Consider the following 14,805-nt stretch of genomic DNA (forward strand, 5'->3'; position numbering starts at 1 on the left):
GGTAACAATCCCTGATCACTTCTCTCCCAGCTGTGCCTGGCTAGGATTACCATTTATGACGTGAGGTAAGTTTAACTGAAGGGCAGTTCCTAAGGGATGCCATACAATTATGAAATAGCAGTATCATCACACACAGCAGACGAAGGCTGATTCTTTAAATGACAGTCTCCTTATGGCAAGGTACGGTTCTCCAAAGACAGAAATCTGGACTCTGTGATTATGCTCTCCTCTGCTGGGAAACACATCAGGGCCCGGCCCCACCTTAGTGTTTATTCCTGGAAAAGCTGCAATAAAAGTTCAAAGAAAAATAGCTGGAGAGGCTAGGCATGAGAAAAGGAAAATAGGCAAACAGCATCAGAATGGGCAGGAAAAGTGAGAAAACCACATCCCTTTTGAAGGATAAAGAGGCAGCTTCATTAATTATTAAAAACTAAACTAATCAGGAAGAAAATACTGTTAAGAAAAAGAAGCAAACATGAAAGGTCTTTGTACCCAGATACCTTTGTACAGTTTTATGAATAGGAAATTCAAAATGTGCCCTCACACAGATGATTGGATAAAGAAGATGTGAGATAGATAGATATAGATATAGATATAGATATAGATATCATGGAATATTACTCAGCCATAAAAAGGAATGAAATCTTGCCATGTGCAACAACGTAGCTGGACCTAGAGGGTATTATGCGAAGCAAATAAGTCAGAGAAAGACAAATACCATAGCATTTCATTCATTTGATGAATTTAGGAAACAAAACAAATGAGCAAAGAAAAAAAAAAAAGATATATAAACCAAGAAACAGACTCTTAACTATAGAGAACAAAGGTCACCAGAGGGGAGGCCGGTGCGGGGGATGGGTGAAATAGGTGACGGGGATTAAGGAGGGCCCTTGTCAGGATGAGCACTGAGTCACATGCACAACTGCTGAATCACTATGTTGCACACTATATTGCACACCTGAAACTAATACAACACTATACGTTACCTCTAACGGAATTAAAATTCAAAGCTCATTAAAATGAGTATAATTGTTAAACATTCCCCAATCACCACTGTCTGGACCCACTCCAAATAAAATCACATGGCCTCAGGGTGCCCGGCTGGTTCAGTCAGTATGGCAGGCAACTCCTGGGTTGTGAGTTTGAGCCCACGCCGGATGTGGAGATTACTTCAAGAAAATAAATAAATACATTGTTTTTAAAAAACCACATGACCTCTTGTCACGTGAGCAAATTAACGCCCTATCCCTCTTCCCCCACCTGTATTTTACTTAAGTTAGTTTGGGGGGGGTGGGAAATGTGCCCTCATATTCTGAAATAAAATATCCTCTCAAGCTTTATCTGAGCTTATAAACACAAAAGAGAGCAGAGATGAATTCAGACTGCAATATGAGAAGAAATTTTACCTCTAAGAGAAACACGGTTCAAGACAGAGTAAGTCAGAGATCTCAGTGTTTATCTACGCATGCATTTATTCCTGGCAATTCCCTGGCGTTTTCCGTCGACTGTTTATCCAACTCGGCTTTCCTCTGATGGGCCTTCTGGCACATTACAGAAGGACATCGTATACACAGACCATATGTAGAGGTAACCACCTTCTCCCTGTAAAGAACTCTCAGAATAATTATGGGGGGAGAAAGGAAGGACATAATATATGCGACATATCTAACTAAGGGGTTGATGTACCTCACAGATACTTTGCCAATGAAACTTGGGAGCGCAGTGTATATCACTTGAATTTTAGAGATTCAAAGAAATAAAACTAAAAGAGATACCTATATTGAAACATGCCCTCGCTATGGGATTTGAACCCAAATTCACCTATATCAAAGCCCAGGCATTCTGTCTTCTCAATTCCATGTTAGATGAAGCCAGACCACACTGGGTCTTCACCGTGTGGCACTGGAAATATATTTCATATTCCAACTATTCACACTTTAGTCTAAAAGCACTATCCAGCCATCTGTGATCCTTTAGAGACTGACAATTTAGCAATTACAATCATTCTTTTACTTTAAAGCCTTCAGTGTATGTCTCATTTTTTCTTATTCTTCAGTGGTGAAATACTATGGCCCATAGGTCAATCTACCTCCCACTTAGAGACTAAAGGGAGGAAAAGGAACTGCCTTTTAAACCTCAAAAAGTGATTGAATAGTCTTATAGAGAAAACTGATCTGATTGATGTGTTTAAAAGATAACATAACTGCAAACCACTTTTGAGAAAAGCGATTGGGGAAATCTGAATATGGAGGAATATGACATGACATTAAGGAGTTGTTTTTAATTTTGTTAGATATGATAATGGTATTGTGGTTATAGAAGTGAATTATTTTTAGAGATGCATACTGATGGACAAGGGTCGAGGTGAGAGGACACGATGCCAAACATTTGCTTTACAACAGCTCCTCTCCCAAAATGGCAGGAAGTGAAACAAGTATGGCAAAATACAAGGAACTGTGGAATCTACGTGACGTCTCTACTGGGATTCATTATATTATTCTTTTTTACTTTTGTGAATGTTTGAAAACGGCCATCATAAAAAGTTCTAAAAAACTAAAAAACAAGTTTTTCAATCTCAAAAAATGCAACCCACTTCGTATGGAATTCAATTGCTTTACTCCAAAAGTACCTAGTCTCTAATACCAGCAATGAAACCTCTAGAATATACATTTTGAAAATATGATGGATTTTGTTAGAGGAACCTATTGGTAATGTTCAGAAACGCCTGTCTTCCAAGAGACAAGCAGAGACCTACTTGTGTTAGTTCCATCAGAACACTGGGTAACAACCAGACAGGAATCTGTTAAGACACGGAGTACCTCTCTACCCAATCTCATGTCTTTAATGAAAGCTACAGGACATCACTTGCAGGGATCAAAATATCTTTGTTTCCCAGGCTTAAAACCAAGACAGCCACTTCACAAATGACAGACAGAATGAAATACCTTGTAAAATGCGGCTAGAACAGAGTCCTCCCTTTCTGGAATCCCAGGTGTGGGATCAGAATACCTTTGAAATTCTCCACACCAGTCCTGGGTTTGAGAGAGGTCAAACCATTCATGCATGTAGTGAACCACTTGACCCTTCCCTTCAAAAGGAAAATAAAACTTTTAATCCATACTCTACCTGCAGTCCTTGGATGAAGCACAATTCAAACAACACTAACCAGAATTCGAGAAACAGAAACCGGCCATTAAGAGTGGCAAGATTTTTTATTTCCTATCCCACTCCACCCCACCCCCAGCTCCTATCTGCAGGATGTGAACACATTAATTTAACCTAATGGTGAACGTGTTCCCGTCTGCAAACATTTCCCTAAAGGTTTCCTTGGGCAAGGAACTCTTTATCGGTGCCTGGACTAACACAGCAGGAACTTAGCTACATACGGTCTTCCTGCCGCTGCTAGTGCAGTGTCGCCTCCGTATTTATCTAGCTTTGTAAGAATAAGGTGCTTTCTCAACAGGAGAAAACAAAAATCCGCCTTACAGTCTAGTCAGGAGCAAAGCAGGGAACACAAACTTGTCCCACTTCAAAGCACAAGGCCTATCTTTCACTGACTAAACAGCAACCCCCGCCCGAGTGACAATGGGAGCTTTCTTCCCTATTATTGTTTGAAACAATCACAGGCTATCTGTTCATATTAATTAGCTTATATCTAGTATTAGGCAGCCTTGATTAGAAAAATGCTCTTTGTTACCAAATGAATAGAGGAAAACAAAACCAAAAGCTGTTTTTTTTTTATTGTTGTTTGTGCCTTAGAAAAGGATTGTCAGGCTTTTCACATTCGAATGTGGGTTTATCTTTACACAGGTCCCTGAATTCACTCTGAAAGAATGCAAGTGGATGTATCAGAAGATACCAGGCTAAGCCGATTGAGTCAACTGCTTATTTCGCCTTTGCCTGAGGAGATGGTGTATTTAAATTACTTTTACCTTCTCTGAACCTGAAGAAACCTTGATAATGGGAGAGTAGACATCCATGCAGACTTGGGGGCGAGGGCGAGTCAGCCTGGGACCAAAATCCGACTGCGCAAGTTCCATGTGAAGAACGGACATACAGATAATCAGAAGGCGTGTCACTGACCAGAGGCTCTGGGAACGAAGTGACCCAGTGAACGGCAGCTCTCCGGGAGAGTAAGTCCTCTCCCTGGGTCCTAATCCCCTAGTTACAGCTGACGTCTTCTAGGTGGGCTTGGGTTCCTCCAACAATCAGAGGCTACTTGTTGCCAGCTCGTGTTAAGAATAATGGGACTTGCTACCCTCATTGAGATTAATGAATGAACTTGTTCAATGGAACTGTCAAAAGGCAGGGTTTGAATCCAGCCCCACGACTCCAAAGCTACACAGGCTTCAAGATCAACGTTAAATTCCTCAACGTAGCTTGCAAGGCGCTGCAAGAATCTTCTCCAACCTTGTAACCTAACCCACCTACCTCCTTTACAACCAGAAGCATGCTGATAAATATCTAACAATGGGTTCTTAAGAGTCAGGGACTGTGTTTGCCAATTTCCACGGTTAAATACTCCACCCTGGCTGATTACAAGCTACAAGCATGAAGTCAATTGGCTCACACAGTTCCTGAAACTTGAACCATCAGCTCTTGGGAGTTGGCAGAGCCAGCTGTAGAACATCTCTGCTTAGGACCTCACACCCCAGCAGACTGCAACTATCCTGAACGAACCTCCAGAGGCTGTGCTCTCGCTCTCCCCTTGGGACATTTGATTCACACGTGCTGTTTGTCCTGCCCTGTCAAAGTACAGATACATTTGCTCCTTCCAGAAGCCTTCTCTGATTCTCCAAGTCTTTCCTGGCTGCTTTACTTTACTCCAAAAGTCCCCATATTTTTACCCTAGCAGGTGTGACACGGCTCTCTAATTTTTTGTTTCCTCGTCTGTATGTTTCCCACTGCATTTCTAAACCCTGCAGGGCAAAAGCCTTGTTTCTCTTATTTATTCTTGGATTCCCCAGGCCTGCCACAAGTGAGCTACTGAACACTATTAACGAAGATGTACTGAGCAGTAAGTGCCAGATTTTGTTCTAAGTTTTATCCATATTATCTCATTTCATCCTTAAAGCAAACCTATGAAGTTGGCTCTGTAATTTTTATGTTCATTTTGCAGATGAGGAAACCGCGGCCCTCGCAGGGTGGATTCCTCTCTCCCACCCCCGCGGGCTCAGGTAGTAAACGCTGGAGCCAGGATTTAAACCCCAGGCAGTGTGATCGGAGCGCCCTTGCACATCTAGCCCGGTGTCTGATTCCACCCCCCCTTGGCAATTCTCAACGAGAAAATTTTACTTAGATTTAAATTCTCCCTAATGAGAGAAATGAAATGTTAAGGAATAGGATGTCGTCAGGTCGAGTTAAACCTTAGAGGGACTTCTTCTATCTCCCAAGATCCAATTTTTGCACTCTTGGGGAAAACGTCATTCCCACTGACAATGCAGGTTCTAGACCTTTCACTGTGTGCCCTACATTAATGTACCACATGATCCCTAAAAACATACGATCTTGTTTTACAGTTTGAATGATATCTTCCTGAATTAGTCTGCATTTTACTTTCTTTTCCCTCCATCAGGTATCTTAGGGAGATGTAGCTGTGTTGAGATCTGTATTTATCATTTCTTTAACTGCTACATGGTACTTAAATCATATCAGCATGCCTAAATTTATTGTCGTTCCACTACCATATATTCAGGAAGTTGTGTACTTCTTGGCCTTCAACTAATGCTTCAGTGAATATCTTTATGCATGTCTCTTTGGTGTCTTTCTAACGTAGTCATTGAGATGGGAAGAGGGCAGATGCAAAGGGACAGAATTTTAATAGATGCTATCAAATTACCCTCCAGAGGGACTGTACCAATTAACCTTCCCACAGAGGATTTCCAAGAGCCCATATTTTCCCCAAGTGTTTATATTAAATATGACGTCTTTCTACCTTGGGTGGTGTTAAACTTTTAATTAAATGAGTCATTGAGAAATAATTCTCTTGCTTGCCAGCTGATAGTAGCTCGTGTAAGAGCAAAGAGCCGCGCGCGGATAGGATGCTTCCCCTGGAGATGCTGACAAACCCAACAGCGAGACTGAGGTGCTGGAATCCTTGTCCAGAAAACCTGTGCTTGGGCCTACCTCCCTTCAGCAAAGACTCAGAACAGCTGTTGCACGGGGACCGCCGCAGTGGACTCTGACGTGGTGACCCCGGGCGACGGGCACTAAATCTTCTCACTCACTTACGAAGTCTCTGCTTCCCCAAAAACCCTACTGAGGGGAATGGAAACCAAACCGCCCAAGTCCATGAAATGCTGAAAAATTAAGATCCATTTGGCAGCAAGAGAAATACACACGATGGCGGTAACACTAAACTTTCTGGAAAATACCAAATGCTTTAAAATCTTAAATAACAGGAGGACTTTATCCATATGATCAAATTCCAAGGTCTTTTTTTTTTTTTTTTAGAAGAGACAAGAAGCATTTATAGATAGATGAAGTAAAAACGCTCCCTTCTCCCTCCTCCTTCTTCCTTCCCCTCTCCACATACCCCTAACTTGAAATACGTATAGAATCTAGTAGCCTGAAAAATTATATAGGGCAAAAAAAAAAAAAAAAAAAGTGTGGAAAAACATTCTGTATCATCAAGATCTAAACTTCAAACAATATGGCTCTTTTTCCAAAGGTATATATTTTTTAACTTTGGCTTAAAAATGATTATCATGAATGAGATGGGGGAGTCACACGCTAAAAGGAGGGGGAGAAGATGAAGGAAGAGCAGATGGGAAACTGCTGAACACCTACCATGTGCTCTGCATATATCCTATCACTTAAGCCCATAGAACCATCCTGCGAGGTACCGTGACAGGAGAAGACATTGAAGCTAAGCGAGGTTAGCATGACTAAGGTCATCCAACCATCAGGATGTGACTTCAGGCCTAATGCTTGCAAAGGCTGTTTCCCCACGTCAGCACACTGCCTGCTAAGACGGAAAGAATCCGGTTACTACTCTAATAGATCAGATTGTCAAATAATCTGCAGGCAGTGTCCTTGCCACGTAACTGCTCTTCACTGGACAGAAAAAGGAACGCGTGACTACCCTAAGCAAGTTTTTGGAGGGGCGTCTTCTTTCCAAAGCTCCCGGAACAGGTCAAGGCAAAACAGTAATTAGAGGAAGCAGACAATGAGACTGCATTCAGAAAACTTATAAGAGGAGATCTGTTCTATTTCATTAAAACCCTAAAAAAGCCAAGAGAGTTTCTGGAAAGCAGCAGGATTTACCTCTGACCGTCTTGACTGGGAGTTTGATGCCGAAAGGAACAGCCAGGCATTCTAAGCACTGAAAACTAAGACCCCCACGCACAGAGGCTGGTCCACGACCGTCACGTGCTCCCTGTTCCAGCTGCTTTACGAACTCAACAGCACCTGCCTCACGAAAGCGCAGTTATCCAAATGCCCGCCAAAGGAGCATTAGAAGGTTGCATACCATCCCTAGAGTCAGACGCACCTTCTGAAATTCAATTTAAAACTTACGCCAGGTTGAATCACTTACCTGGGGTGGTGAATTTACAGGGGTGGAAGTGGAGGCAGCGACCATGGCAGCTCTGTAGTTGTGGGCAGCGACTAGGCCCCAGCACAGCAGCACCAGACCCAGGAGCCAAGTCACGTTTGTTGTGGATCAGATCACGGTCATGCTAGACGGAACTGTGTACCTGGAAAAGGACAGGAAAATCCACATTTAGCCTGAAAGGACTAGGGCATGGGAGTCAAGTACCACTGGCCAGAGGAAGCAAAAATCCCTGTACCACGTACCAACTCCTAACTTAAGGAAAAGAAGAACCCAGAAGGGAGCATCTAACATCTCAGAGCCAGGACTCCCGTACCACTCAGCCAAACCAGGTCAGGTTGATGTATTTTCAGAAGTCTGAATCCAGCTTTCCTTGCTAGCCAAATGCTTTTAGGAGGCCGTTTCAAGCTGTAAAGTTGGGGAGATGGGTCCAAGGGGAGACACCATTCTATCATTTGACAATAAAGGAATTAAGTGACCCACGACTGATAACTGCCAGTTTAAATACAAAGGGCAAGAAGAGTAATACCATCAGGGGTCTTAAAGATCACCCAGCTCAAGTGTACCCATTTGATGATGGAAAACTGAGGTGTGGAGAAGAAAGAAACTACAGTCACACGTTTCATTAACAACAGAAGCAGGATCAGAGCCACAACTGATTCCCAGTCTCGTATGGAACATAAGACAGTATGTTGCATGTTAACATTTCCTCAGGAAACTTAGTCACCACTAAGATTAAAGAAAGGCAAGACATCCCAAAGTTATAGGAGTCAGTTACAAGGATGAATCAAGTACTCCAACTGGTGGTGGGGGGCTTCATTAGTCTTGCCCCCAAGTGGGGAGAAGTGCCTTTCTACAGTCTTCTTGACATCCTTGGAGAGAGGACACTAGAGAGGCACAAAATACAAACAAATCTTCTGTTACAAATATGTCCATTAAGGAAACTCAAAAAGATGCTGAATTCTCTGCAGTAAAGCATGGCCCCAGTTCAGTCCAAAGACCGATGTGACTGTTTCCACACTGCAATTTGATCCACAGGGAAATTTTTGTTAAGAATTTATGGAAAGTCTTTCCTTCTGAGGAAAATTCCCATTTTCAGGTTGTTTTCAGACCACCTAATCTCCTTTCTTTTATTCAAAAGATATTTATTGAACATCTACAGTGAACCAGGAGCATAATGAATAAAACTGAGCCAGCCCCTGACCTCAGGGAGTTTTTGTCTGGAAATATACTTTCTCATTTCACTAGCAGGCAAGACGATACCTCAACACTTCTCAACTACTGGAAGATGATACTTTTCATTCTAGTAGAAGTAAAGATTCAAGTCTTGAGCTGGACATTTAATCCAAGCCTTCTGAACCCCGAATCCTCTGACACTACTCTGTACCAGCTGGAGGATACCGGGCAGGTCACAAAACCTCACAACCGTGTCCTAAGTAATAGTCTAGGTTTGGCAGCAACTTCTATGAACTTGAAGTTCTGATTTTTACCCTGTCTTTGCATATTATCCTTCATACTATAGTTACAATCGCTTTAGGTTTTGTTTAGAACTATGGCTCCTTCCTACTTTCTCTTTGCTGTTCGAGTGATTATAGTTATTAACAAATAAGGAATAAAGCTGTCAAACTGTTTTGGAAGAACACGCAACACTAAATTCCTTAGGTGCCCTAATGTTCTCCTTAATCCTAGCTCGGGGGGGGGGGGGGCGGGAAAAGACCCGTTGTTTATCATACTGCTAATCTAAGTGGACAGCCTGGGAGAAGGGTGTGTGTATAGGGGAGGGGCCTTTTCGCTTGAGTGCCAAGCCTACACTGAGAAAAATTACAGGACCCCCATGGTGCACTGTTTGTACTGAACTTATTCTTGGCATCATTTTATGCCCCCCCTACTTTTTTAAATCTTTCCTCTTTCTTTCTCATGTATTTATAATTCACACCGTCTTACTCTATCATATGTGCGGTGGAGAGATGAATATATAAATAGCATGATAACCAAAAAAAAACAAAATAAGCAGACAAGTGAGATTCTATTCTGAAAGACTCACACTATGTGCTCGGGTCCGATATCTAAGCTAAGTCATTAAGCAATAGGACCTTAAAAGACTTTCTGTACTCAGGGCACAGAAGATTGCCTAAAGGTGAATAGAGAGCAGCTAGCCTGCGGTGGGGGAAGGATATAGAAGTGGGTGTGACAAATATGCCAGATGGCATCACTGCTAACAAGCAAAGGGGGCAGGTAGGACACTGGGATGTCATGAAAGCCTAGGAGATGCTGAGCGTTGAGAAACTCGTTTCGCATACAGTTTGAGGCACATATTGTTAACTCATTTCGTGGACAAGAACCCCGAGGATTTAAACGTTTGCGTAGCAGACATAACCAAAGCCACACAGCCCGGAAATGAGGGAGCGGACACCTGATCCAGGCCCCACTCCAGGGCCGTGCTCTTTCCACAGACTAGCCCCCCATGGGAACATAAGTTAGGGCAAGTGCTGAGGGTTTAAGGACAAATTTCAGACGGTCCTGAAAAAAGCAGGGTGGAAGTCGGAGGTTCTGCAGAGTAACTAACTTCCCCAAACTCTGAAACAGAGACTCCTGGGCTGCTGTTCTCATCTGTAAAAAACGGTAATGATGTCATTCCTCGTTTTGATTTACGTTACACATCCTTGAGATACATTAAGAGACAGGGCAGATTCTTAGTTTCCTATCCTCAAGAAGCAAGCAAGAAAATAAGGCAGAAAGTTAACTGCCTTCTCCTAAAGCATTTCAGACCTATCGAGCTGTGAGGCTTTTGTGGACCTATTCTTACATGACAAGAGTCCTTTATGAAATGGCATATGGTTACTTAACTCTAAAAATACAAGGGTTAAGCAATATTACCACAAAGGGTATAAACCAGCTCTCCTGTGGCAGTGAAGTCCCAAAATTACATTTATAAAACCTATGTACTTCCCGGCTTATTTACCAAACTGCACAGATCATGGGGGACAGACAAGATGACATCCTTAATACTGCCATTCTGTCCCTAACCAAGTAAGCCATCTCCCTGTGACACACTAGTCCCCTGCTATCCCACAGACTCACAACATCAACCACGGCATCGCACTGAATTTCTAAAGAAATCCATCCCTCTTTGAACTCTTCCAAGTATCTGGACACCTGTCCTGTAGTTCTTGCAACCTGCCATCAATCCAGCTCTCATTTCCGTCGCTTGAGTTGGAAGACTGTGCCCCAGCTAGAGAAAGCCATGGAGTGAAGGGGGTGGGCCCTGCTGACCCCAGCTGCCCTTGGGTCATTACTGTTGCCCTTCTCCTCCTTCTCTACTTCTCTTCGTTCTTCGTTCTAGGCATCTCTTCTGATCTGAACCATTCTTCCCCAAACCACAAACCACTTCTCATGCCCTTCACTTGCAAAACATCAGCCATCACTTATTTATTTACTGGCCCATTCATCTCTTCCTCTAGAGTCATTGGGTATGAATTAACTCATTATCCCTCCCTACGATTCAAAACAGATGTACAAAATACAATCCATAAGGAAGAAAGCTACATAGGCTCATTCCTCTGTGCCAGATTACTAGAGAAATCACCAATTCACTATAAGAATGGGAAATATCCTGAATCAGCCCTAGAAGCCACAGATGGAACCCAGCTATTGCTTGAATTTTCAGAAAAATATACTAGAAAGAATCAATATGGGAGGTTGATAAAAGGACTAAGGCACAACATCCCCTTCATGTGAAACTGCACTGAATGAACAGAAAAGCAGCAAATGAGACCCTAACAGACTCATAATGATACTCCTAGTTCAGAGGGATGAGGAGTGGGGGGAATGAAGCCAAGAAGCACTGGAGTACATTTAAAATACACTCACTCCTTAGAAGGGGTTCCTGGCTTCAACTGAGCAAGACATCTCCGGCTGGATTTGCTTCTGATTTACATGTGGCCATGATGACTGCCCCAGAAAACATGTGGGGAAAAACTCTACCAGCTGGCTTCTGACATGGGCAACCTTGCCAAGTGACGATGACCTTACTAATTACTGAGTGCCACACCAAACACCTAAAAGAAAGTCTTTGGTTCTGAGGCAAACTCCCCTTTGTTTACTTCTGCAGCTGATGCTGGCTCCTTCCCTAGGCCTCAAAAGAAGATGAATTTCTAATTGACAAATTAATGTACTATAAATCTAACCATTTCCTCTATCTGGACTTGAGTCAAAGTGACTCATTTCAGTCTCTTGAAAGAACACAGGGCAATACCTGATAATAAATATTCAGACTTCCCTCTCTATCGATAAGCAACAGAGAAAAATCCAAATCCACCAGGCAAATGAAAAATATTATGGCTCAAAAGAAGGGGAGATTCTAGGATCAGAGCAAATATTTACTTAAGGAATGGGTGTACTACGTTAAGAAAAAAACTTTCAAAATTATGAGGTCAGAATGAGTCTGTGTTAACCAAAAAAAGGGGAAAAAATCTGAATTATGAACTTGAATGAAGGCAGTCGATAAAGCAGAAAACAATAAAAAATTAAGCAAAAGACGGTTTTCATGAAGCAGAAGATAAACCAGGGCTTGGTGGGGGAGGGGCTTCATGGGTAAAGATTTCAAACCTGCCATCCCCAAAACATAACAGATGAATGAAAAGTACTAAAGGGGGAAAGAAGTCATCAATGTTACAACCAGGGAAGAATAAATTTATCTTCAAAGCTTTAGAAAAGCGTTACATATAGAGCCTTTTAGAGGAAGTAGGAAAAATTTCACACTTGAAATTTGTGTATCCTTCCACAGAGAGCTCTATAGTCTGGCAGAAACCAAGTAGGGAAAAAAAAAAAAAAAAAAAACAACACAAAACACTTTGAATCTCAAACCCGGAGGAGCAGGAAGATGTGATATAGGAAAGTCAGAGCTATGGCTTGTCTTTGTTAGTATTTACTCCCCCTACCAGAGCTAAATAGCATCAGAAGCCAGCCTTGGCCTTCCATCATCTAGGGACTAATGCTCTTCTCCCGATTCTAAGCAGATGAAAACATAACAATAGTAGCACCAGAAAGATAACATTGCACCCACAGAAACAAAAATAGGATACTTAACCAATGCTCATTCAAAATGCAGTAGAAAGATTGGAATATCAAGAAACTTGTCTAAAATATAGAGCAAAAAAACAAAGGAAAATAATGAGAAACAAACTGAGGGACTCAGAGGGGAGGGGGGTGGGGGAATGCGATAGACCGGTGATGGGTAGTAAGGAGGGCACGTATTGCATGGTGCACTGGGTGTTATACGCAACTAATGAATCATCGAACTTTACATCGGAAACCGGGGATGTACTGTATGGTGACTAACATAATAAGAAAACATTAAAATAAAAAAAAAAAGGAAAATAAGAACAGTAAGAAGGAGAAAAATAGAGGCCTAGTCCAGGAGACCCAATAGCTAAAGGAAAGCAATTCCGGAATGAAAGGATAAAGGAAATGGGGGGGGGGGGATCACATAACTCCAAACATTTCCTAAAGTGAAGTCATAAATTTGTGGACTATTAGGGTCCACTGAGTGCCTACCTGCCCACCTCAACTGATGTTACTATGCCCACATTAAGCACATTATGAGAAATTTTTAAACGGTAGAGATAGATAAAAATCTGGTCACCAGTCAGAAATTGGGGACGGGTGGCGGGGGCGCTCACGAACAAACAATTAGGGATCGGAAAGTCTCTGGACTTCTCAACAGCAACCAGGAAGCCGGAAGACAGTGAGGCAACGAGGCAAGTGATTTGCGACCTACAATTGCATTGGAGGATGTTCTTCGGCAAAACGGAGAAAAATAAGAAAACGAAAGGCATGAAATACAGGAATAGGAGTTCAAAAGGAATTTCTGACAATCACGGAGAAAAGAGATCCTGGCTGACAGGTAATAGGGCTCAAAAAGTAGCTTTGGCAAAATAACTGTCCATCTGGATATATCGAGAGCAGACTTCTAGAACTGACAGAGTTTGGGACTGAATGAGTACACAGAATACAAAGCACACAGAACACAAACATAAAAAGAAGGATTAAAACTTTCTAAGGATTTGCAGAAGAGGAAAAGGATTCAGAGAATTCTAGATAGCTCCACTACTAACAACATTAACAAGGTCACGATGGCGTTAACACTGAATAATGAATCAGTTATTCAAAATCATGACCTAACTGTATTAGGATGAAGAGGTACAGGATGGGAACGTGTGTGTGGCACATCTTCCCCTGTGGGACAGCTAGAAACATTTAAAACTGATACATCAAAAAGCGTAAGTAAAGATCTTAGCGATGCAATGAAAATACCGAACAAAGCAGCTGAAAGAACTGAGAATGCTGGCTATGGTGAGGGTAAAATGATAGGGAGAGAAGAACCCTTTTCTTAAGTAAGCCTCATACAGCTACTTGACACTTCAAGTTACAAACATGTAGATCTTATGAAAAAAAAAAAAAGAAAAAGAAAAGAAAAGAAAAAATAGCATTACTGCCGACACTAAAAATTTAAAACTACAACAGGGAGAAGTGCCACTACAGAAAACCAGGTCGATGCCATGGAAGATGAGCTTGAGAAAAACCATACATACTTCTAATAACGGAATTTATTAAACTGATGAGACAGTATGGCTATGGAGCACAGAAAGTAAAGATTCACTGTAAGAATAACTGGCAGATCTGAGGACAAATGGCACAATAGTACTTAACAATAAAAGCAAACTTTTCTTAAAAGATGTTGAAGAAGATTTAAAGAGCTCACCACAACATAAACAAGAGGAAAAAAAAAAACATAAGATGCACTAAGTCAAAATTAAGAACTTCTGTGCAAAGGATACAATCAAAAGTAAAAATACAGTCCGTGGAATGGGAGAAAATATTTGCAAATCCTAAATCTAAAAAGGAGTTACCATCCAGAATATATAAAGAACTCCTACAACTCAACAAGATCAAACAATCCAATTAAAAAATGAACAAAAGACATGAACAAACATTTCTCCATACACAGATGGTCAAAAAGCACATGAAGAGATGGTCAACATCACCAATCATTAGGGAAATGCACATCAAAACCACAATGAGATACCACCTCATATCCATTAGAACAGCTGCTATCAAAAAAGCAGAAAATAAGTATTGGCAGGGATGTGAAGAAATCGGAACCTTTATGTTACTGCTGGTGGTACTTTGTGTACTACTGGTAACATGGCTCAGCCGCTTTAGAAAACAGGATGGGGGTTCCTCAAAAGTTA

The 14,805-nt window shown here is 41.8% G+C and overlaps 1 protein-coding gene across 14 annotated transcripts in view; it reads right to left on the bottom strand.

The window, feature by feature from the left end:
- The window catches only part of LPAR1 (lysophosphatidic acid receptor 1), a 128,071-nt gene that overhangs the window by 66,565 nt on the left and 46,701 nt on the right, over nt 1-14,805 (bottom strand). For all 14 annotated transcript variants that reach the window (XM_048223055.2, XM_048223068.2, XM_048223058.2 and 11 more), the window contains one exon: nt 7,538-7,697. In XM_048223055.2, the coding sequence (XP_048079012.1) occupies nt 7,538-7,582 (45 nt within the window). In that variant the 5' untranslated portion in view covers nt 7,583-7,697. The remainder of the gene's footprint in view (nt 1-7,537; nt 7,698-14,805) is intronic.

This window comes from Ursus arctos, unplaced genomic scaffold (assembly GCF_023065955.2).
Source record: "Ursus arctos isolate Adak ecotype North America unplaced genomic scaffold, UrsArc2.0 scaffold_18, whole genome shotgun sequence".
Classification (NCBI taxonomy): domain Eukaryota; kingdom Metazoa; phylum Chordata; class Mammalia; order Carnivora; family Ursidae; genus Ursus; species Ursus arctos.